This window comes from Zeus faber (genome assembly GCF_960531495.2).
Source record: "Zeus faber genome assembly, chromosome: 6".
NCBI classification, from domain to species: domain Eukaryota; kingdom Metazoa; phylum Chordata; class Actinopteri; order Zeiformes; family Zeidae; genus Zeus; species Zeus faber.
In genome coordinates this window covers 14,715,648-14,740,175 of record NC_137201.1, presented here as the reverse complement: position 1 = coordinate 14,740,175, position 24,528 = coordinate 14,715,648, and the positions used below count along the sequence as shown (strand labels likewise).

The following is a 24,528-nucleotide window of genomic DNA, read 5'->3' as shown; positions in this document are numbered from 1 at the left end:
TCCCCCTCCTCCTCTGGCTCGTCGTAGTTAGCTAGATGACCACATGCTCTAAAGATTGCTGCATGATGTGAAGTCGTATATATATATTTACATGAGGTGGAGGGGGTGGAACGTAGCTAACATTAGCTCCCTTTCCCCACTCGCTTAAGTGTGTCAGTGTGGCTGCTCTGTTCCCCCTCTCCCAAAACAACAAAGCACCACCGATCATGGGAATGACATTCTGCCTGCTCTTGTGAAAGTATGTATTACTGTGGAGTGATGGATTAACTGGAAGTGAAGAGTTTTCTTACCCAGTCATGCTAGCTTTCACCGAGAGCTATTTATTAATTCTCAGCTATTTTTATGTCTCTCAAACACCACCCGACCTCATTTACTTATGATATTATTCAGGCACATACAGATGAAATTGAGGGTCATTTATCAGGGGAGAAGGGTAGAAAATAATGTACATGTATACTGCTCACGAAGACAGGAGAGAAAAAGAAATATACATAGGTTGGTCATGCTGTATATGTTGAGTTGTATTGAGTTTTGTTGAGCATGCCTTAAATAAAACCACTCAGATGTTATTGCTCTCAAAACAAATTGGAGAACTCCATTTCACACAACAAAATCCCATATCCAGTTCTATCCCAAGCTGAGTCAGAAGTCTTTGGCTCTTTTTGACTTATTTCCCTCCATCTTCCAGAGGAGTCGGTGGAGAGCGAGGAGGACGACAACATGTCGCAGGTGATGCGTCAGCGCACCACCATCCCCTGGCGCTCCTGCGCTGCCTATCTGTCCTCGGCCGGGCTCCTCCTCCTCACCCTGCTCCTCATGTCGCAGCTTTTCAAACACACCTTCATGGTGGCCATCGACTATTGGCTCGCCCACTGGACCTCGCAGGTCATCGCCGCCAAGATCGAGGCCACGGTGCAGAACTGCTCCAGCGTCCAGGTGAGGGGGATATCCGGCCAATAGATAGATAACTAGATAGATGGATGGATTAACTTCTTCATACATTCATTTTGACCCTCAAATCTTTGTTGATTGGTGAGCTCCACATTATTTTTATGTATTTCTTAAAAGAACATTGGAGACAGTGGCGTCATTAGGGTTGGGCATCCGGGGCTTGATGTTTGATGAATGGCCCCCGATCTAAAATAGCCCCGCAGGGCCAGCTCTGCGCCCCGATCGCTCCCTCTCTGATGGTACCGACTGTGCCCACAGAGCGCCAGCGATGGGGCGCCCATGATCGGGGCGCCAAAAAAATGTGTTTGTATTGTAGATGTAGGTTATTTGATTTTACTCCGTTTCCTTATGGAACGAAACATGCGCGATAGGGACATGTTCTCCGTCACCCCCGTGTGTGTCCCTCCACTACGTGGCACAATCTGACTCCCACGACGTGCCCTCATCGGCAGAGCTGAAGAAATGGCAGAATCTGTGTCATGATGAAAAAAGCTGTCTTCTGAGGGCTTCAGGGGTTCAGATGGAAGCATCAGTGTGGGTTGAATGCGTCGGCGTTTGGAGGAATCACACTGTGGCCTCGATTAATAACAGTTTTCGGCGTTGTGGATTTATATGAAAGCTTTAACTTTGACAGAAAAAACAACATTGTATATTCTGCCCCTTCTGCTGCTTGCATCTGATCCAAAATTCCCCCAACCAAATTCCAAAGCCAAGCTACTCTTTATGTTTTATCAATAGTCTCTGCACCTTGACATAGCTTGAACACATGTACATACACACACACACACACACACACACACACACACACACACACACACACACACACACACACACACACACACACACGCTCTGTAAACAGTGGAAAGTGAACCTTTCCAGCTCGTGCATCACATCAGCTGTTGTCAGGTGATTGTGTTGCAGTGCTCGTAAAGCATTATTAATAGTTTTCCACAGTGCCTTGGTTTAGCGTGTGTGTGTGTCATCAAAGTAAAGGACAGGTGGATTTTCACCAAGTCATACTCCCAGGGCTACAGACAGCGTCATTGCAGCTTAAGGCCAACTCTGTGCTGAGTGCACATGCTGCTCACTATTCTCTAATTCTGTTGTTCTGTTTAGTTTCTTGTTTCTTGTCTTTCTGTCGGCTCCCTCCCACACACACTACCAAAACACAGATGGCCCCGGAGTCCTGTTTGGCTCAGCTCCCGTGTGTCTCCGCTGCCAAGCTTATCTAAGTATACAGTATATACCGTCAACCACAATCTCCGAAACACAACCACCCTTGAAGTCAGGCTGCTGTCCAACATGGCAAACCAAATTTTAACTAAATAATATAATATAGCCTGTATACAGGCTATATTATATTACATGTGTTGGTGGCATTGTACAGCTCAGCCAGGCCAAATTCAAGAGGAGATGAGGACAAGGTGCATTTTTCTCTTTCTTAAAGTGGTAATCCATTTCATTTTGATCCCAGCCATTCAATGTATTTGCCAACAACAATGGAAAGATCACAGAGGTGCAGGAAGTGAAAGACAGACAAATTGGATTGAACTGGATTAACATTCACAAAAAAGAACAGCAACCCCGGACGACAACAATACCCACCACCTCAAATGACCAAGGAAAACAAAATGAATCAATTGATGACTGGCAGAGGGTAAACCCAGATGTTTCTAATAGAATACTAGGACTTGAGTGTCATCCACCCAACAACCATTATTTTATGGATTGACACTAGGAAAGACAGGAAGCGATCAATGTAGGGGTCACATTTTAATATTTAAGATTTATGTTGTCATGGCGGGAGGGGTGTCTGTGTCAGCAAAGGTGTAAGAAAACAACTACTCTACAGTTCCCAACACAGCTACATTTTTAATGTCCTGGTCGCAAGAAGGTCAAGGAACTAGAAGCAGTATAGGGATGGGGCAACCTGAGAGACTGAACAGGTAATACAATTATAAACTGGAAAAAATGAGAACAGAGCATGTTATGAAGTAAATACATCTCTCAAACTTAGTATTCAATTATGCCTATAATCAAGGTCTGAGCACCTAGGGAAATAAATCTTTCTCTCTCTCTCTCTCTCTCTCTCTCTCTCTCTCTCTCTCTCGCTCTCTCTCTCTTTCTCCCTCTCTCTCTCTCTCTCTCTCTCTCTCTCTCTCTCTCTCGCTCTCTCTCTCTTTCTCCCTCTTTCTCTCTCTCTCTCTCTCTCTCTCTCTCTCTCTCTCTCTCTCGCTCTCTCTCTCTTTCTCCCTCTTTCTCCCTCTTTCTCTCTCCCTCTCTCTCTCTCGCTTTCTCTCTCTCTGGTAGCTGTGATCTTTTCTCTCTCTCTCTCTCTCTCTCTCTCTCTCTCTCTCTCTCTCTGTGTAAACTGTACAAAGGAGGAAGTCTGGGCTACAAAGGGAGCGGTCCTTATAGTGAACAGCTGTCTCAAACCTGGGGAAGACATCAACAGATCCCTACGTACCTAGTTATATATGAAGAGAGATGTCTATACTCTTACTGATCTGTGTTTTCGTGTGGTTTGTCTCTATTTTTGATGTTTTTTGGTTTCTTCGTAATAAAGTTTCTGCTGTTGTGACATGACTTATTGAAAATAAAGGAACCTTAGAAGTCAAAAGTCTCTCTCTCTCTCTGTCTCTCTCTGTGTCTCTCTCTCTCTCACTGTACTATCTACTCTATATCTTTTCCTGCAGGAGTGTGGGTTCAGCCACTCGTGGTACCTGTCGGTGTTCAGCGTGCTCTGCTGCCTGGGCATCACTCTGTGTCTGGCCACCTCGGTGGCTGTGGAGTGGACCGGCCTCCGAGTGGCCAAGGAGCTGCACCACAGCCTGCTGCACAAGATCATCCTGGCCCCCATGAGGTGGATGACCTGATGAACTGAAAAGAGATTTGAGCATGTGTGTGTGCAGTTTCTATTTGTGCGTTGACATGTGAGTGTCAAAAAATGACCATTAAATGGATTGGGAAGAGACACGGTAAGCGCTTTTTCCCGCCCCATTACCCAGAGTGCCATCTGCTAACCGCACAGTGAACCCAGGAGACGTTGCTAACAGAAAGCACACACACGTGCACCTGCACAAACACATACGTCCACTGCACCTGTGCATGAATAAACACATCAAAGACATAAGCCGCCTGGAGAAATGACACTGCGTCACATGACTCAAGCACTTTTCACTTCAAGCCTCATTTAGTTAGAGGATTGTGCTGGCCTGGATATGGATGTAAAAAATATTTTCCAGCTCTTTAAAAAAGGTAGAATTTCTCAAAAATTTACAGGAGTAAGCTGTCCTCAATCCCTTTTTCTGAATTTTGGCGAAGCACAGACGTCAGTGGACAATGTCACTTTCTTTGACTATGGACAGATTTTATATAGATTTATGCAAGAATGTTGTCAGAATGTAAACTGCTGATAAAGAGGTCTATTGTTGTTGTTTTTTTGTTTTTTTTCTACATTGCCATTTATTTTTATATATATTTTTTATTTTTGTTCATTTCTAGGTCTAGATAGATCTAGCTGTCTAGCTATTAGTTTATCACAGTAGTGAAGAAATTTTCAGTGTTATGGAAAAACTACAAGAAATTTGTTTAATTAGTAAAATCATATATTTTTTTGTTAAAATCATTATGTTTTGCCAATGTTTTGGTGACCCACTTGCAGTAACCTCGTGGACCACTAATCACCGCTAGTTGCTGGTCCAAATTACTTGGAAAACGCAATCTATCATAACGACTCGCGAGCTACCATGTCCTTAAGATGTGTTAAGAAATGCATCGTGAAATATAATGTCCATTTACGGGACATCCCAACTTGGGCATTCTGATCGGGCCACTTGCCAGCAATAAAAGAATAAAAGATAAAATATAATAAAATCAAAGAAATAAACAAACTGAGACCTAAAGAGAACCCTCCAATCTCTGCCATACTTACTGTGCCCTCCTGCTTCTCCAGGCTGTTTGAGACCACGCCACTGGGCAGCATCCTCAACAGGTTCTCCACCGATACCAACACCATCGACCAGCACATCCCGGCCACGCTGGAGTGCCTGACGCGCTCCACCCTGCTGTGCGTCTCCGCCCTGGGTGTCATCTCCTACGTCATCCCTGTCTTCCTGGTCGCTCTGCTGCCCCTGGCCGTGGCCTGCTACTTCATCCAGAAGTACTTCCGGGTGGCTTCCAGGTGAGGCTGGCAGGGATGGGCGGATGAAAAGATGGATGAATGGATGGATGAGTGAATGATAGTGTGGATGGAGTAATGTCTTTTATTTTCTTCTCACCCAGGGACCTTCAGCAGCTGGAGGACAGCACCCGGCTCCCTCTACTCTCCCACATCTCTGAGACTGTGGAAGGTCTCACCACCATCAGGGCCTTCAGGTAATTTAGTTTACGTGTGTTTGTCCAGGCCTCTGTCCTGCAGGTCATGTTAATGTTTCTTTGATTGGCTTCCTTTTGAAATAAACCAAATTAGAAATCTCCAATGAAGAAATTGATATTTTATAGATTTATATAGATGAAATTGATTATAAGTAAATCGCAATCGACCCCAAACAGTCTAACTCTGTTTTGTCCAGTTAAAAGTAATGGACCGCCACAGTACTCGGTGTCAGCAGATGCTTAAAGAGTATAACTTGGGGACAGCGGTACTGGCAGTGAGAAAAGTGGTATTGACACATTTCTAATTGTAGTAAGACATTATATGTTCTAGTAAGTTATTTTATATGCGGAGGGTCTTCAAATGACTCCTAAAGGACTTATAAGTTATTTTCATTGTAGTCCATATTATTTTGGTGTGAAATGGAATATTGGAAAATGGCACATTCTTGCAGACTGATTTGATGGAAATTGTTTATTTAGATATTTAAAAATGTTAAACATCCTCTCATAATTATTTTGATCTTTGGTTCTTGCACAGGACTGCCAGATACAACTGCAAATAAAAATGACAGAAATGACTGACTGACACAGTGCAAAATACCACACTGTGGTCATACATTTTCCCTTGTAAATACATTGAAATGCAGCCACTCTCCTTTAGCACACCAGTGTAAATACAACAGGGACCGTCAGACCATACCATTTTGTCAGAGCTGTATTATTCTCTGTGGCAGGTATGAGTCCAGGTTCGGACAGAGGTTACTGGAGTTCACCGACGCCAACAACATCGCCTCCCTCTTCCTCACGGCGGCGAACCGCTGGCTGGAGGTCCGGATGGTAAAGACCTGCTTCCTAAAATCCCTCTTGAAAACCCTGTTGGTTTCCAATGCGATAATGATGACATATCACACGGGTATTTTTGTGGAATTTTGAACAGATCGATCTGTTTTTCCCACACTACGCTCCTCTCTTTTTGGCTCCAGGAGTATATTGGAGCCTGTGTGGTGTTGGTAGCGGCCGTAGCCTCCATCACCAACTCCCTGTACAACCAGCTTTCTGCCGGGCTGGTGGGGCTGGGGCTGACCTACGCCCTCATGGTGAGACTGCGCGGGTGTTTTTTTAGGCGTAGCGCCGTGAGTGTTTGTTGTCGCGATCAGAAAAACAGTGCGTAATTAAATACCTTCCCCTCATGCGTCAGGTGTCCAACTACATGAACTGGATGGTGCGTAACTTGGCGGACATGGAGGTGCAGCTTGGCTCGGTCAAGAGGATCAACGGCCTCCTCGAGACTTTACCGGAGAACTACGAGGGGCTGCTCAGTGAGTTCCCTTCTATATTTAAACGTCTTGCTAAGCGACACAGCACGTGCTGGTCAGGCTGCAGGTCAGGTTGCCTGTGGAGGCTTCTCTGGTGTTAAGCTTTGAGATTTTGCTCCCCTCGAAGGGTGAAGTCTAAAGTCTAAAGTGGCTTGTTGTTGTTGTCTGTTTTTTTTTTACCTCACACTGTAAACATGCCTGCCTCTACTACATAGAAGAATGTATCAATTGCTTTAAGAACAGAATATACAATAATTCTTAGTCATAATTGTTTGAGCTTATTCATTGCGTACTCATCTCAAACACCAAATACAATATGCCATACTTTATTAGCAGATATAGTAGAATACGTAACTTAATCATGGTTACCGGGAGAAGTCTGTGGTTTCAGGTATTACCGATAATATGTGTGATTCGAATCCCGTACGAATCTGCGACGTCTGAAGTTTTTATGGGTTCGGAAGGTTAAAAACTGAGATGATGTAATTCAGCATACCCCATAATCAGCTATCGCAGTGCAGGTCAAATGCATTGTACAGTAATAACGTGTAACAGCGTGTAGAACCGGCGGTATGACAGTCGTGGAGTAATTGTTGCAGCCCTGCTGATGACATTATTTGTCGAGCACTATTCAAAACAAAAGTTGATCAAATGCCTTTTGCTGAAAAATAGCAACAACTCAAACACATTAAAAGAAAAAAAGCAGGAAATAATGAAGAGCTACAACGGATGAACCACATCAGTGGATTGAAAATGTGCAAACAAAAAAAGGGCACTCCGAAAGATTTAGTCCGTAATAGTGTTAAAAGAAGTCTGAGCTCTTTGGGAAGCTCGTTCTATAATTTACAGTCCTTAGCTGTAGGAGCCTCGTCCTCTCCACACGTACGTCTGGATTTAGAAACAACGAGACTAGTCTGTCCAGCTGCATCGAGGCGCGGAACGGCTTCCGAAATCGAAAGAGTCATCCTGGGCCTTTCCACTGTACCGGGTTTTCTACGGTGTTTTGGACGTGATTATTAATATTTTAACATAAATGATCTCTCTATCTCTCTCCCTCTCTCTCTCTCTCTCTCTCTCTCTCTCTCTCTCTCTCCAGCTGCATCCCAGGTCCCAGACGGTTGGCCTCAGCGGGGGCAGATCCAGATCCAGAACCTGAGCGTCCGGTACGACGCCACGCTGAAACCCGTCCTCAAAAACGTCAACGCGCACATCAGCCCCGGCCAGAAGGTACTGGAGCTCAGGCAGGAAAAGATAAGAAAAAGGATTCACGTGGGTTGGGTACGATTTCATTGACGAGGGGGATGTTTATTATGATGATAAACCGTTGTCGTCTGTCGTTCCAGGTGGGGATTTGTGGCAGGACGGGCAGTGGAAAGTCTTCCTTCTCCCTGGCCTTCTTCCGAATGGTGGACATGTTTGAAGGTAGAGTTCGTCCTCGTGTGAAGTGCTTTTTTGTTGTGAAAATGTTGGAAAGTTAATACCGAGTTTATATGCTGTAAACCAGATGTTATAGGCCATGTCAGTCGTTATGAGAAATTGCCCCAAGCAAATTAATTTGCATATATATATATATATATATATATGCCCTTATATAACCCACTAACTGCACCTGGGGAGCAGTTAGTGGGTTAAGTGTCTTGCTCAAGGACACATCAGCATGCTCCCCGGAGGAGCCGGGGATCGAACCGACAACCTTCCGCTTACTAGACGGCCCGCTTTTTAACATCACTTACGCCGTTATGTTTTTGTAAACTCGAGTTCTGGTGTTCTGCATGTCAACAGGGAGGATCGTGATCGACGACATCGACATTGCCAAGTTGCCTCTGCAGACGCTGCGCTCTCGCTTCTCCATCATCCTCCAAGACCCCATCCTGTTCAGCGGAACCATCCGGTAAGGGCCAGGTTGATTGCGGCGCTGTCGCTGCTCTCCAGTCAGAATGGCCTCAAATGAGTTTAATGAACACACTGTCGTCATTGCAGCAGTATTCTGAGAAAGTGGATCTCGTGGAAATTATACTACCAGAAGATTTTCCAGTCTTACAGTCAGCTTCACCTGCACACTGCTGAAGTAGCTTTGGTAGAAAGTATTTTTAGTATGAATAGCTTCTCCGTGGAATGGGGTCAAGTAATCGACTGTCGCAGGCTTCAAAGACACTTATCTGGAGACGGAGGAGTTTGTTGAGGTTTACACACGCTGTGAGATTGCGGTGAATTCCTTCTAGGCTTATTTTTGGATTTAGAATGCACGACCACTCTCTCAGCCCCAACAGCAGAGCGGCCACTTCAGCCGTTCCGTGCGATCCACTGTTCTGTGGACGTTGACTTCAGTGTTCACTGGATTCACTGGATGAGTGGAAAACTAATTTGAATATTTGACGTTCGTGTTTGTGTGTTTTTGTGTGTGTGTGTGTGTGTGTGCGTGTGCTTGCGTGTGTGTGTGTGTGTGCGCAGCTTCAACCTGGACCCAGAGATAAAGGCCACAGATGAGATGTTGTGGGAGGCCCTGGAGATCGCCCAGCTGAAGCCTGTTGTCAAATCTCTACCCGGAGGCCTTGGTAAACTACTTTCATTCTATTTCTTTTTCTTTATTATCTGTACATGACAGCACCAAGGGGCAAAGATCAAACAATCTAATGCCGAAAAGAGGGAACTCGGTCCGGTTCCAAGTGGACCACGGTCTGGTTCGTTACACGAGAACGCAATCTAACTTGATATCGGAGCTAATATAGGAAGCAACCCAAAATACATTGCAATGTGGGTTGAAAATGGATGTTGACACTTGTGTTTCCACTGTTCACTGTCATAATAATGAAAGCTAGGATCGAATCGCAATAGAAAGAAAGGGATTTTCCCTCGTTCATGTTTTTCTTTTCTTTTTCTGGATTAGGCGTTGAAATGATCCCTCCTCACCACCCCAGGCACTACAAGGCCTCATGTTTAAACTGAGCTAAATGTCACTACGTAAGTTGAAAAACCAATGCGGATTTCACGCGCTACCGGAGAGTGCAGAGGTTTTTTTATGAGTGAAAAGGCAAAGCGCCTCTACGGACACGCTCGCACAGACTCCACCCGCGGAACAGGGCGGCGGTCGTGAGTGAAGATCCCAGACATTGGTCGATGGATGTGTGAACGCGCGGCTGTATCACTGCGTGAAGACTGTGACAGACGGGTCAGTGCGCCTGATCAGCGTGACTGTACTGATTTGAACAGCCGTCTATACTGTTTTAATTTCCAGTTTTGCACGGACGTTTGCCGTGCGGCTTGTGTTATTCCTTTTTGGTGTCTGTGATTCACGCTGTGAAGATGGAAGATGACGGCGAGTGCGCACAGCAGAGCGCAAACGATGACATCACCGCCGATCGGATGAATTTTCCCTCGGAAATTTTCCGTCCGACGGATGAATGCCCTGTACGGCCGCGTGTCATTCGTCTGCAAATTTTACTTTGCTTAACACGGGACCGTGTGAACACTCACCGGGCCTAAGGAAAAAATCGACAAAGCATTTGGACCAAATCTAGCGAAACTGTAGGTGTGAGAGCACTCACATCTCTCTTTCATAATATTTCTCCACTGCTCTTGGGTTTCACAAAACTTTGAAGATCAAGCTTCTCTGCACATCCAACCTGCATCAGTATTGAATTTTGTGGCTCTGCTGCACTGCAGTGTTCTTGCATGTGATCTGTGCAGCAGATCTGCAGGTCCCTGCTGACTGCAGGTATGCTCACACAGTCTTGACAGTACCGTCTCCAGCAACCTGCCAGAAGCAGATTCCAGTTCCAGTATTCCTAAGGTCAGCAGTATCCCAGTATCCCCACCATCCCATTATCCAAGGCACCGTGTGAATTACAATTGGAACCCAACCTTGGATTGTGCTGAATCCAATTAGAACAGCTCCCTTACCCATGCCTCTTTATAGCTCCAGGGAGACACTAGATTCTATTTCCACTCTGAGGGAACGGTAGTGTGCGCAACTCATCCCATGCAGTGCAGTAGATTCCACTCTTTGACAGACACAGGAAAAAAGGCAGAGCTCTGCGAGCTTTGTCTGATTAATTACTCGGTGACAAGAACAAATCCCCGTGTGCGGGGGAGTGCGTGATTTGTAAGCAGTGACAGTGAACAAAATGATTCAATGTGGTTCAATGCTGCGACTCAAAGGTTGAATCCACGATTGATCCGTGACCCGTGTGTTAAAGGATGATTAACTCCAGTCTCTCATTTAGCTAATGTAACAGGATTGCCAACATTGTCCCTGTATTGTAAATACAATTACCAGTGAGTTAGTGCAAAACCCTAGGATGACTAACTGTGGTTGCTGGGTTGGCAAGTTCTTAAAACACACCTTTACTTTGGCAAAAACCACGTCTGCACCGCCTTGCAGTGACCTTTTTCTGCTTCAAATACTGTGTACCTCCGAATTCAAAGTACAACATTTATACCACCACTATACTGTATATAACCACTAAAACATCAGAAACATGTTGAACTGTGCTTATTATTATGGCCTACTAATAATGATGATGCAATATTCAAAAAACGATTTGTTTGTAGCGGACAAATCACTTGAATGAGCCACTCCGACAAACGAGTGAATCTTCGACTCACAAACTGAAAGCAAAGACTTCTTGTCCGTCGTTCATTGTAAATCATCCCTCGCTCACAACCGCATAGCAACCCAATCTGAGGACCAAAGAGTTGGAAAATGGCTGCAAATGGCTCCATTTTACTGAGTAACTCCCCCAGAATCTGAATCTAAAAGAAAGACTCTTTCATCACAACAATAGTCCTCACTTTCAGAGTGAAACTCGTGCTGCTGGAGCTGCTTTTCTGGCTGGTGCTGATGAATTGGATAAATTATTGCAGCCTTGCAATTTTGATATTGCATCACAAAAGCTAATTTATGTTATGTATATGTACATTTTTTTCAATTTAATTTTATTTTTTCTTTACATGGAATTTGAAAAATGTTCACCATTTTTGAAAAACACTGGTGTTAAGCAACAATAGTCCGGTTTTATTCGTTCAAACCATTTTGTGTCTCAGATGCAGCAGTGACGGAGGGCGGGGAGAACTTCAGCCAGGGCCAGAGGCAGCTCTTCTGTCTGGCCAGAGCCTTTGTCAGGAAGAGCAGCATCCTCATCATGGACGAAGCCACGGCGTCCATAGACATGGCCACGGTGAGCGCACAGGCGTAGGGGCCACAGGCTGCTATTTGTACGGTTTATTAGAAAAATAGCACGGTAAGATGAGAAAAAGATGTACACAGAGAGAGATAGAGAGAGAGAGAGAGAAAATAAGCCCTGCTTTTAAGCTACTCACCCAAATAAGGGCAGAAGTCCGACCAGACATTATCAAATGTCTTCTACATTTACCAGCACGTGATAGGCAAACAAAAAGCTTTGAATTGGATCGGCTTGGATGTCAACCCTCCACCTTATGTTGCAGACAGGCAAAGTTGTAATAGTCCATGATCCCTCCAAAGGGTAATTTCCCGAGGCGCTACGTCCCTCCGTCCATGTTTGTTTACACTTGCTTCCACGTACAGATAACATTAAACATTGCCGCAAAGCAACTCTGCCGCTGATTTGCGACATAGCTAAGGGGAGGGACCATATGTGCAGCTGTCCTATCACGTGAGGGTGATCAGATCACACAGCGTATTTGTCATTGACGGACAGTGGATATACCCAATGAGACCATTATTTCTCCAATCACTGATTAAAACTAAAAATGATCGGATGACAATCGTAATCGGAGAAAACACGATATCCGTAACGTATAGTCGTTTCATCCCACCCCTAATATTTATATAACCTTATATCTTCTTTGGCACGTTAACACTTAATTTCGAATGATAACGCTTTACTTAACATGGTAACTGTCATGATATTACCCACATTGTATTCGTAATTTGTTATATTACTGCGTTACGGCTAAAAAGTAAAGAGATGATGGACGGGGGTTGGGAAGACTTTAATTTAAAGGTTCGGGAACGTCCCCAGTCCAGCCCGAGGGCCACAGGAGGGAGCGAATGGCTGCTTCTTACTTTACTTCCAATCCAATTCCTTTCAATGGATTCCGGTCACACACACACACACACACACACACACCCACACGCGCACACACACACACACACACACACACACACACACACACACACACACACACACACACACACACACACACACACACACACACGGCCTGTCACAAATTGGAATCTAAGGGGCGTACGGCAACGCGGCGCTGCTTACTGGCCCTGGAGGAAATGAGGAGAGTAGTCGAGCTTTCAGTGCAGAGACAACAGAGTAACTAAGCTCTGGAAACATGATGAACAGGAGAAGGTGGATGTTTGTAAATAAAAGCTCAAGTGGGTTTTCACCCTAAAAAAAATCGATGAAGATGCTGGGTGCTGCTAAGTCGAGCTCTTAGTTTGCACATATCCATCCATCCATCCATTTTCTAACCTGCTTATCCTGGTCTGGGTGGTGGTGGCAGTAGGGCCAGCAGAGCAGCCCAGTGACCCTTTCCCCAGCTACTTCCCCTCTAGCCGTTACCGGGGGGATCCCGAGGTGTTGCCAGGCCAGCCGAGACGGATAATCTCTCCAGCGTGTCCTGGGTCTCCTCCCAGTTGGAGGTGCCAGTTGGCTTTCATTCCCGTAGTTTGTGTATCATGTGTCGTGTGAAGCTGTGCTCCAGCAGGTACAGTGAGGTCAACTCAACCTGTGTTCAAATGGAGTTGTGCAACACACTTACATTTGGTGTTGCATTATTTCAATTCCAGGGTAATGTATTGTATGTATGCACTGTGCAAGTCTTTCTTACCCACACACACACACACACGCACTCATGCACGCACGCACGTAGGCAGGCACGTACACACACACACACACACACACACACACACACACACACACTAACCCACTCTTTCTCTCCCGCAGGAGAGCATCCTCCAGAAAGTAGTGATGACCGCCTTCGCCGACAGAACAGTGGTTACCATAGCAGTAAGCATCACTCTGCCGCTACCTCTAGAAGTAATCTCTCTCTCTCTCTCTCTCTCTCTCTCTCTCTCCCCCTCTCTCTCTTCCATTCCCTCTGAGAGCTCTGACCTTCATTCGGATTCTTCTCTTGTGAATTGACACAAAGCGATAGAAAGATATGAGTGCACTGTGGAAAAAAGACAAACGACAAATTCCTACGGGAAATAGAGGATGATTTTAAAAGGTTGCGGGTTTCTGTAGAAATCATATGGTTCGAAAAAAAATCCTTTTATCAACCAAGTCTGACTCCACTGCAGGTGTCACTGCTAATCGGACTCCCCAGAATCTCCCAGGTCCACACCTGGAACATTAGTAAAATGTAACTGTAAGGCTTGACTTTCATTCTGGTTGTTACAGTGACTTTGTGGGTCAAATGGCGATTATAACCCTTTAATATGAGATAGGGATTCCCAACCTGGGGTGCTAGACCCCCGCAGTAGGTCACTAGAGATTGCAGGGTGGGTGTTTCCTAATAGTCAAATATTGCTTCCAATAAAGGGTCAAATATACAATTGCAACAAAGGCCCTGACGGTATGTGCTTTCTTTCTACCATGAACAGAGAACCAATTCAGACAAAAACGACTGCCGACCGCCAATAAAAACATGAGCAAAAAAAAAAAAAAGTACAGCGTCTTCTAAATGGGGGGGGGGGGGGGGGTCTCAGATTGAGTCAGGTTTGATTGAGGGTTGGGGTAACACCTGAGATCGACCACCATCTTCCTGAAAACTGGCAAGAATACCGGTCATGAGACGTTCTTTGTATCCTGCAGGCCGCTATATAGCTGCAAGGCCTCCCATTTAAGAGGAGCAACAACGAGGAGAAGAAAAATGAGATGCAGCAGAGAACATAGTAGGGACAGTACTTGCCTTTTTGTTTCTGTGGCCGTGGAGATTCTTACCTCATCTCAAATCTGTACGGACAGAATTTCAAGTCAATATTTTGTGCAGTTATATAATGCGCTTTGACTCCGGCAACTTGAAACCACGATAAAAGAAAACCAGACACCCCAACACGCTGCTCATTCAGCACCAATCATCCTTTCATTGCTGGATCAACTGTCAGGCTTTGGAATTCTGAAATGGCCGTTCCTGAGGATGTTTTAATCGTTAGTAGTCATTTGGAAACAATGTGCATAATATCCCATTTTGCATATTATTAATATATGTAGTTTCGTTTTTTTTTGTGTGTTTTTTGGGCTATTTGTATATATATAAACGACTGTATTTATTTATAATCTTTATTTTATTTTTACTTCACTTTTTAATTCATTTTTATTCAATCATTATTCCTAGTCTCAATTATTTTTCGGAACCACGCACCAGACCTCACCAGAAACAACGGACGCTGGTCCTGATTCTGATACATTTTGGAACACGCTGACTGAGCGCTGTCCTCCCCCCCCGCAGCACCGCGTCCACACCATCCTGAACGCCGACCTAGTGATTGTGATGAAGCGTGGAATCATCGTGGAGTACGACCGGCCGCAGGCGCTGCTCGACGCCGAGGACAGCGTGTTCGCCTCCTTCGTGCGAGCCGACAAGTAGCGGAGGAGGAGGAGGAGGAGGAGGAGGAGGAGGAGGATGTTCAAAGTGCAATTGTACCATGGATTATATTTTTATCTCATTTTGACCCCCCCCTCCTTTTTTTTTAAAATTAAATCATGTATTATATTTGTAAATAGAAAAAGAAATCGTTGTTAATAAAGACAAAACAAAATTATCATACAAAACAAATGGTTGGATAAGATGGAGAATTTTTTGGAAAAAACCCCAAAAGGAGGGACTTTGGATTTCAGAACATTATTTTTGATAATCACAGCAGGAGAATAACGGAGCAACTGCAGTGTATTAATGAGTCGCACATATTCCAGAATACATTGCTTTAATTAGCCGGTAGGAAAAGGGGGGGGAAGAGAAATGTATTTTCTGGGCGAGATATGAATGAGCTACGCGTTCTGAACGAGTTCTCATTGGTGGAATTGGTTCTAGGACGGGGCATCTAAGAAAGTGATGGACAGAACGGGTAGGTCAACTATAAACACATTTAATAAGCTCTTCAATAATATCCCTATTAATGTATCTTTATACAATTACATATGAGGCTATTGCTTTAAGTTGGAAATGTGATTTATTATTATGCTTAAAACATGGAAAACCATTTTGTGGAATACCTCGATATCGATAGTTTGAGGAAGTTTTGGGATGTCTACATCACATTACATCATCACATTGTCGTTGATCAGACACTTTTGTCCAAAGCGACTTTAATAAGTACATTTGTCCCAGCATCAAACCAACTGTATGTCACAGTCACAGCCGAGCCTCCTCCAGGAACAAGCAGCACTAGTAGGGAAGAGTTTTCATTTGTTTTTTCAACAGGGAAAGTGAGTTTGAAAGTAAAAAGGGAAGAGATCCTCACGGGGTCGACAGGTCATGGTGGAGTTTGAAGAAATGGCTCTTCGCACGCAATACATATTTAAGAAGCAATAATGAGTAATGTGGAACTGGAAATTATAGATATTTTGAACATTTTGAATTTGAAATATTATACAGGTTGGAGCATTCATTGGAACAGTCTATGAAGTTCATACCAATACATTTCTCTATTCCAACGCAGACAACTCTGGGAGGAGGATTTTCGAGACTCCACTGTAAAGAGAATGAACGCCACCGTTGTCGTTCAATCTCGGACGGCTCGGTTCCTCCCTCTCTCTCTCTCTCTCTCTCTGTTTCTCACCCACAGGAAAGTGAAGTGGAAATATGTTTTTACAGAGTATTAAAAAAAAAAAAAAAAAACCCAAAATCTGGTTGAAATGTTTCCCCCTTAACCCAGATGTGCCATACATGATCTCAAATGATTTACTTTCAATATTTACATGTGCTTATGTTTATGATGGTTTGATTTAAATATATGTTTGAATTAGACACTGTATATTATTATTAATAATACTAATAATAATAATAATAATAATATTCTAGTTTTGTTTTCATGTGAGTGACACAGACTGTTATGAAAAAAAAAAACAGCTGTATGACAACTAACTGTAAAAAAAATAATGCACATACTGTTTATTGAAAGGCGACGCCCCAAGGTGTGTTTAAAAGCATCCTGAGACCAGGGCAGAGCGTGAAGGTGACCTGGGGGGAGTTGAGGTTCAGATGCTGCAGTCACAGGTTCACGACCGACCGTCATCCGGTCGAGTGGTGCAGAGAGCTACAGTCGCTGGGTGAGAACTTAGATATTGGAGGACTTGAGAGTTTGACGCCAGGTGAACTTTTGAAATAAATGTGTGAGTCGCAAGCCCGAGCAGCCTGCGAAAACTCCCTTCACGTGAAAAGCAGATTCTCTGAAAATGAGCCAAACATTTGACAACGTCAAAGACCCGACCGCTCTCATCCGCCCACCGTGTCTGTGTCCACTCTGTACGTCCTCTAAGGGACTTTTCCCTAATTATTGAGCTAGTGGGATGTGAGTGATGCACAGCGCTGATTGCTGGAGTGGCAAAGGAAAAATGGAGAATCTATATATGCATTATCAAACAAAAAACGTCTAGAATTGCTGTTCAAAGCCACTTTTGCTTTCATGCGACATTCACACACACGAAAAACAATTATTAATAAATAATGTTAATATGAGGCATTGACTGGAACAGCCAGAACAGTCTACAAAGTTGAGGAAGTTGCATTATTTTACTGTAATGCAGCCTAAAGGACATTTAAAGATCACAATATTATCACAGTATCATCATATTATTATGACAATCCCATATGTACATCTCATCTCATATCACAGTCACAATATTATATCAATAATCAATATATAACAGTCATAATAACGACTATAACATTGTTCATGAACAAAGGCATAAACAATCACTTCAAAGCCTCATTCTACTTAAATAAAAATAACCACATCTCTGACGCGTTTGTGAGACATAAGGTTCTCCCATGGAGGGCGGCAGACAGGCACACCACGGGAGAGAGGGGGGGGGGGTCTCTCTCTCTCTCTCTCTCTCCCCCCCGTCCTTCTCCCCCCCGCAGCTCGTGTTTCCCTGTGGACACGGTGCCCGCCTGCACCCAAAAGGTGGAACAACGAGAGGAGTAGAACACGTTTCATTTCTGGAGGGGTGGTGCTGTTTTCACGTCGACCAAGGCGCAAGGACCTTTTGGGGATTGATTGTTTTTGATGAACCGGGGACGCGATGGGAGGAGCAGGAGCTTTGGGGGCGACTCACCGCGAGGACTGTCTGCTGGGGGGGGGGTGCGAGGGGGTGACTGACTGCAGCAGCTGGAGGGCTGGCTGAGGGAGCTCCTCATGGGACTGGAGGCACAGAGCTGCGGGACAGAACCGGCGACGGGAGGAGAGACCTTTTTGGGGAGAGGAGGAAGGGGAAGGGAGCAGCCTTTCTCCATGACGCGCCGGGCTGAAGGGGACGCTGGGGCATAGTATGGGAGCGCCATGTTGTCCAGGAAGGGACTCATTCCGGAGGACTACCTGCTCACCCGCCTGGCCGAGGATGTCCTGCAGCCCATCAAGTTCAAGGCCAGCAGCCGCAAGGCTCGGTTCGTGTCCAAGAGCGGGACCTGCAATGTGGCGCACACCAACATCCGGGAGCAGGGCCGGTTCCTGCAGGACGTCTTCACCACCCTGGTGGACCTGAAGTGGCTGCACACCCTCATCATCTTCACCATGTCCTTCCTCTGCAGCTGGCTGCTGTTCGGCATGGTGTGGTGGCTGGTCGCCTTCGCGCACGGAGACCTGGACCACCACACCAGGGGCGGGGGCGCGGCCGCGGACTTCGTGCCGTGCGTCACGGACATCCGCTCCTTCTCCTCCGCCTTCCTCTTCTCCATCGAGGTGCAGGTGACCATCGGCTTCGGCGGGCGCATGGTGACGGAGGAGTGCGTGTCGGCCATCGCCATCCTGATCGTGCAGAACATCGTGGGGCTGGTGATCAACGCCGTGATGCTGGGCTGCATCTTCATGAAAACGGCGCAGGCCAACCGCCGCGCGGAGACGCTGATCTTCAGCAAACACGCGGTGATCTCCGTGCGCCGCGGGAAGCTGTGCTTCATGATCCGCATCGGAGACCTGAGGAAGAGCATGATCATCAGCGCCACCGTGCGCATGCAGGTGGGAGGTGCGGGGTGGAGTCCTGCCACGGGGATGGGAAGTTCGGCTCTTTTTTTTTTGGGGGGGGGGGGGGGGTTCGGTTTCGAGCGATTCACTCAGTTAAAAAACAAATAAACACAAAAAAAACCCCCAGAGTGGTCTGATCTGCGTCTCCAGGTCCATTCGGTTTAGTTTGGATAACGCGGCGTTTCCGGCGGCCTCGGAAGTCGGAGCTGGCCACGCATGACGTCACACCCGAGGTTGATGGTGTTCGGAAAACCAAGACGGAAAACGAAAGAAAAGATACAACCTCGGAGCCCGATTCGAGGTCAAACGTGTTCACTTCGGCAGAGAAATGACGAAGGGCGAATGACGAAAATGGTTTGCTCATCGAGATGTCGTCTCAGTGGACGCGCGTGTACGAACGAACGACTCTTTTTTTTTTTTTTTCTCTCCCCGGAGCGACTCAGACTCACCGAGTCGTTCAAGGGATCGAACCGTTCGCGCTGTTCTGGACGGTGAAAGTGACGACAGACCGATGAGTCACGTCACCGTCACGCCGAGTGGAAGCGTTGGGCAAATGTTGGCTGCTGCAGCTGTTAAAAGGGTTTTTTTTTTTGCGTTTACTTCTTACACCCAATTCAAAAAAAGTCTGATTTTCGGCATGTGGCAGTAGCTTGGAGCGCCTTTAAACAACTCGAGAATGAACCTGCACACGCAAAGGTCAACATGAGCGATTGGTCCTAAAATCCAGTCTCAGGGAAATAAAACAACAACGCGTCTCATCGCAAAAAGAAAATACAACTAGGGAATATATTTTTCAACATAACAATGAACAATCAACCATCTACAGCTGTCAACAATGACACTGGGAACTTGTGTCTTTTATACGGTTATAATCGGCAGATCTCAAAGCGTTACTTGTTTTAACAGCCCACACGTGGAAAAAGTTAAGAGTCAGAACTGAGGACCCCTGGAAACAATGCATGCATTTGTGTTTTTGTGCACACATGCAGGTGGTGAGGCGGACCACCACCCCGGAGGGCGAGGTGGTGCCCCTGGACCAGGTGGACATCAGCCTGGACAACCCCGTGGGCACCAACGGGATCTTCCTGGTGTCCCCCCTGGTCATCTGCCACGTGATCGACCGGCACAGCCCCCTGTACGAGCTTTCCGCCTCGGACCTCCAGAACGAGGAGGACCTGGAGGTGGTGGTGGTGCTGGAGGGGGTGGTGGAGACCACCGGCATCACCACGCAGGCCAGGACCTCCTACGTGGCGGACGAGATCCTGTGGGGCCAGCGCTTCGTGCCCACGGTCTCGGAGGAGGACGGGATGTACGCCGTGGATTACTCCAAGTTCGGCAACACGGTGAAGGTGCAGACCCCCTTCTGCAGCGCCAAGACCCTGGACCAGGTGGGAGGCCTGGTCCAGTTCAAGCTGCATGCGGGCGCCACCCAGCGGGGATCAGTGAGGAGGAGGAAGCAGCCTGGGGGCTTAAACAAACCCAGCACCAGCTAGAAAACGATAAATACTTTTGGGTGTTTGGTGGCGTTTTGTTTAAGAAATGTGAGATATTTTGTGTCTCGGGACGGTTGAAGTGCATTGCCACTTCATGGGCTCAAAAAATGAAATCACAGGATTGAGGCTTAAGTCAATAGTCCTAATATACACTGGAAAAATGAAGTCACTGGATCATCGACCATGTCTGCCAGCATTTTGATAAGAACTGTGAGAAGTGTTTGATTATAAGAACGGTTTACTTGCATTCAGATGTATTTGTTGTATAGCATAAGCTTTTTTATTATCAACCTGCATTGCATTAGTCCTGAAATATACACCCATTGAGTCATTACATCAACCAATCAATGAAAGGTGATCTTAACCTGAAATTGATCAAAGACATTGAAAAATGTTAAGACTCAACAAATGAGTATTTTTATTTTTTTTTTTAAGTGTGACATGTACTGTTCTTACATGACATGTAAGAAACACTCAGGGTGCTGTGTATGCGGTATCTGAAAATGCAAAACTGGTTGGAAGGCATGTGTATGACTTTTAAAAAGGTGCAATCAGTATTTGACCTTTACAAACCAACTAAATATTAGAAGATAAAAGCCATGAACTTTAAACTTATACTTCCATCCCATTTAAAACAAATCAGTCATTCTGATTGCATCTTCAAAATATTTTAGAATTTGTCGATATCAATCTGCACATCCAAAGGTAAACAATACTGCATGACCCTAAATGCTGCCCTAAGAAAATAAAATGTTTTATTCATTGCTGTTTCAAGGGAATGGATCTTTCCTTATCAGACATCAAGACATTATATTTGACATGTGTTTGACATTATTTCACACACAATACGCATAAAAAGACACTGAGGCACGGCGGCATTTCTGTCTTTTATTAGATTATAATCCGCAGAGCTTAAAATATTAAATTGCTTTTAACTTAGTTAATAATTAAAATACATAAAAATGAAAGCCAGAACTGAGAAACCCTGCAAACAAAAAAAATAAAATAAATAAAAATAAAAAGGAGAATTATCAACCCCAATCCTCCTCGATACGGAGGCTATGTCTGACAGAACCCGCACACGATTCTTTGTACAGTGACGTCCAAGCAGACTGTGCATTTTCTATACATGTGTAATGATGACCTTATTATTATCTTTATTATTATCATTTATCTTTTTATCAACTAATTTTTCTCTTTGATAATATAACAGGTTTTTTTTTAAACAAACAAACAAAACGAAAGGTTAACTTTTGCGTTGGGAATATTGACATCCGTTTGTTTTTTGTTTTTTTTGTTTGTTTCTTTTGGGGGGGTGGGGGGGGGGCTTTTGGAGCGATACAGAAACAGCAGAGTAGACCTCTCTCTCCGTCCGGCCCTGCAGACATTACCCAATGTCTTTGTCCTCCCGTTCTGCTGGAAGAGCAGCACAGGTGCGCGGGTGAGGTGGGGGTGAGGGGGGTGGGACTGCTGGATGGATGCTGGAGTAGGGCGGGGGAAAAAAAAAAAAAAATAAAATAAAAATAATCCTGGAGGCAAGGTGTCTACCAAACCCCCCCGGGGACTGATATGAGCACCGGGTTTAGTCTATGTCGCAGCGGTTCTCTGGTCAGATAAAAACATCTATTATACAATCTTTATATCTTCTTCCCCTGCATTTCTGCCCATTGCCGTTACGATGCCGCCCTCCCCGTTTCCCTCGTCTCCCCTCCTCGCCCTCCCCCAGCCCACCCGGTGCTGAACGAGGGACAGGGGAGACGAGGGGGACGGGGGCTTACTTCAGAAAACAAAAAACAAAAAAACAAAAAAAACTGACTGTAGATATACATAAACCGACATCTGCAAAGTGGAGACTGAGGGAAACGGGGGGGAGCAGTTTTATTTTATAAAAAAAAAAAAAAAAAAAAAGGCAGATTAATGGACAGAGTGAGAGGGAGGGAGGGGAAGAGAGAGAATGAAGAGAGAGAGAGAGAAGAGAGAGAGAGAGAGAGAGAGAGAGAAGAGAGAGAGAGAGAGAGAGAGAGAGAGAGAGAGAGAGAGAGAGAGAGACAGAAAGAGAGAGAAAGAGAGAGAGAGAGAGAGAGAGAGAAGAGAGAGAGAAAGAGAGAGAGAGAGAGAGAGAGAGAGAGAGAAGAGAGAGAGAGAGAGAGAGAGACAGAAAGAGAGAGAAAGAGAGAGAGAGAGAGAGAGAGAGAGAGAGAGAGAGAGAAAGAGAGAGTGACTTCTCTCCGGCAGCAGTGACAATATTCTCTCATATCCTGAGTAGGAAGCGCTTTTAATCATCCCCCAAAATAAACAACCCAGACAGTGATTGGCTAGTATTGCCTCACTAGGCAGTAACGTGGCTCCCTATTGGCCGCGGGCAGAGCCGCGAGGCCCGCCGGTGGATACAGGGGCCTCTTCTCCATACACAAAAACAACACTGTACAATACTACTCTGGAAGCGAAGCGGAGCCCCCATCCTGCGCTGTATGTTAGGGAGAGCGCAGAGGATGGGGGGGAGAGAGGGGGGGGGGGGGAAACCAAATAAAAACAAAAAAATAAAACAGAATAAAACCTCAACGTAAATAAAACATACACAATAGGTGTTTTTTTTTTTTTTTTGTTGGTTTTTTTTTTTTCCTAGTTTAAGTCGCAGAGGACACGCGGGAGGGATGTGCGCCTCAGGAGGAACGCTCACGCCAATTCCTGCTGGCGTGACAAACCCCTCCACGCCGCCTTCACCCCTCCCCCCCCCCCCCCCCCCCCACACACACACACACACACACACACACACACACACACACACACACACACACACACACACACACACACACACACACACACACACACACACACACACACACACACACACACACACACACACACACACACACACACACAGAGAGAGAGAGAGAGAGAGAGAGAACCCTCCCCTCCTTCCCTCTCCCCCTCCTTCCTTCCGGCTGGTGTCGTGGCGGCATGTTAGGGGCGGTGGAAGGTCTCTAAGGCCAGGGGAAGGGGGCCAAGGCTGCCCCACCCCCCCGTATCTCTCTCTCTCCGCCATCTTGTTGTCTCCACCTGCTATCAGGCGGAGGGGGGGAGGGGGTGGCGGCGGTGGTGTGTGTGTGTGTGTCTGTGTGTGTGTGTGTGTGTGTGTGTGTGTGTGTGGGCGGGTGGCGACGGGTTTTTCGCCGCGGACCCCCCGCTCATCTCTCCGTCACGTGGTTTTGTGCGGAGGGGGAGGGGGGTGCCGGGGCAGGCGGGGGCGGGGCCGGGGTGCAGAGGATTTCAGACAGGTCGTCCATGATGCAGGTCTCCTTGGGGTCGACCAGGTTGAATTCCCTTACGAAAACGATGAAATGTGCGTACAGAGTGTTCAGGTGGCCCTGCAGGTCCAGAGCCACTGTCTCTTTAAAGTGCGCCCAGTAGAGGTGAGCCAGCACGTGGAACAGGTACCGGCATATCTTCTTTACCAACGACTCGAACGAGTTGGGAAACTCTTTGCCTAAAAAAAAATAAGAGGGGGGGATACAAGAGGTGGAGTTTCAGAATACATCCTTTGTTTGACCTGGAACAGGTATTTGGGGAGGAAACAGTAACTGGTAGTGAGTGGAGTTGCTGCGGAGCGTCAGAAGGACACTGGCTCTGACCACCAGGGGGCGCCATCGCATCACAGCGGTCGCAGAGCCTTTCATTTTGATGTGTAAAAATGTAATAACCACTGAACTGAAACAACGCTGTCGTTCATTTGACTATTTTTATTAATTGTATTTCAAGCTCTAGAGATTATTTGTCACATACATGTACATAGGGTCATACGTACATGCTGTTAGATGTCATGACGCCCGGTGATTACGCACAATAAGCTCTAAAAATACAAAAAATACTAAAATGTGTGTCATCGTATTACAATTTCCTAATGCACATAAAATTAAACATATTTAATTTAACTATCTTTAGTTATGCAAGTATCTACTACTACTATCTATGCGTGTGTGTGTGTGGGTTGGGGGGTGTGAACTTCAAATGTTAAATGGGGGAAACCATAGAAATAATGTTGAGCTCCCCCATACAGTGCAGGACTTCCCCGCTTGACACTGCAGCCGCCCTCACTCCTCCGCCCACTGAGCCGGTAGAGGGCGGCGCAGTGCGGCGCGGCGTCCGCTTTTTCACCCGTCGTTTACCCGGGGGGGGGGGGGGGGGCTTGGACGAGGCGTCCGGGAGCCAGAGG

The 24,528-nt window shown here is 45.9% G+C and overlaps 3 protein-coding genes across 7 annotated transcripts in view; 2 read left to right on the top strand and 1 right to left on the bottom strand.

Moving 5' to 3' along the window:
- The window catches only part of abcc8 (ATP-binding cassette, sub-family C (CFTR/MRP), member 8), a 52,391-nt gene extending 35,418 nt beyond the window's left edge, over window positions 1-16,973 (top strand). Inside the window, exons 25-38 of the mRNA XM_080002120.1 lie at window positions 689-936; window positions 3,648-3,814; window positions 4,907-5,134; window positions 5,236-5,328; window positions 6,063-6,165; window positions 6,312-6,425; window positions 6,527-6,647; window positions 7,741-7,871; window positions 7,988-8,066; window positions 8,427-8,535; window positions 9,096-9,199; window positions 11,688-11,821; window positions 13,583-13,645; window positions 15,090-16,973. Of these exons, the coding sequence (XP_079858246.1) occupies window positions 689-936; window positions 3,648-3,814; window positions 4,907-5,134; window positions 5,236-5,328; window positions 6,063-6,165; window positions 6,312-6,425; window positions 6,527-6,647; window positions 7,741-7,871; window positions 7,988-8,066; window positions 8,427-8,535; window positions 9,096-9,199; window positions 11,688-11,821; window positions 13,583-13,645; window positions 15,090-15,227 (1,832 nt within the window). The 3' untranslated portion in view covers window positions 15,228-16,973. The remainder of the gene's footprint in view (window positions 1-688; window positions 937-3,647; window positions 3,815-4,906; window positions 5,135-5,235; window positions 5,329-6,062; window positions 6,166-6,311; window positions 6,426-6,526; window positions 6,648-7,740; window positions 7,872-7,987; window positions 8,067-8,426; window positions 8,536-9,095; window positions 9,200-11,687; window positions 11,822-13,582; window positions 13,646-15,089) is intronic.
- A 598-nt stretch (window positions 16,974-17,571) lies between these two features.
- On the top strand, window positions 17,572-21,077 carry kcnj11 (potassium inwardly rectifying channel subfamily J member 11). 2 transcript variants are annotated; one of them, XM_080002481.1, is made up of 2 exons: window positions 17,572-18,823; window positions 19,812-21,077. In XM_080002481.1, exons 1-2 carry the CDS (start codon window positions 18,142-18,144, stop codon window positions 20,438-20,440), a joined length of 1,311 nt encoding a protein of 436 aa, XP_079858607.1. In that variant the 5' UTR covers window positions 17,572-18,141; the 3' UTR covers window positions 20,441-21,077. The 2 variants fall into 2 exon arrangements, with proteins under 2 accessions (XP_079858607.1, XP_079858608.1); XM_080002482.1 differs by having other exon boundaries at window positions 17,572-18,816; window positions 19,812-20,455.
- Window positions 21,078-22,453: 1,376 nt separating this feature from the next.
- mob2a (MOB kinase activator 2a) overlaps window positions 22,454-24,528 on the bottom strand; it is a gene marked incomplete at its 5' end in the record, with an annotated part of 74,615 nt that continues 72,540 nt past the window's right edge. For all 4 annotated transcript variants that reach the window (XM_080001956.1, XM_080001955.1, XM_080001954.1 and 1 more), the window contains one exon: window positions 22,454-23,802. In XM_080001956.1, the coding sequence (XP_079858082.1) occupies window positions 23,504-23,802 (299 nt within the window). In that variant the 3' untranslated portion in view covers window positions 22,454-23,503. The remainder of the gene's footprint in view (window positions 23,803-24,528) is intronic.

Excerpts from the sequence above, each read along its gene's own strand:
- kcnj11 (XM_080002481.1), top strand. The coding sequence starts at position 18,142 with ATGTTGTCCAGGAAGGGACTCATTCCGGAGGACTACCTGCTCACCCGC. Across the intron at positions 18,824-19,811 it reads CGTGCGCATGCAGGTGGGAG|GTGGTGAGGCGGACCACCAC; the intron begins GTGCGGGGTGGA and ends GCACACATGCAG.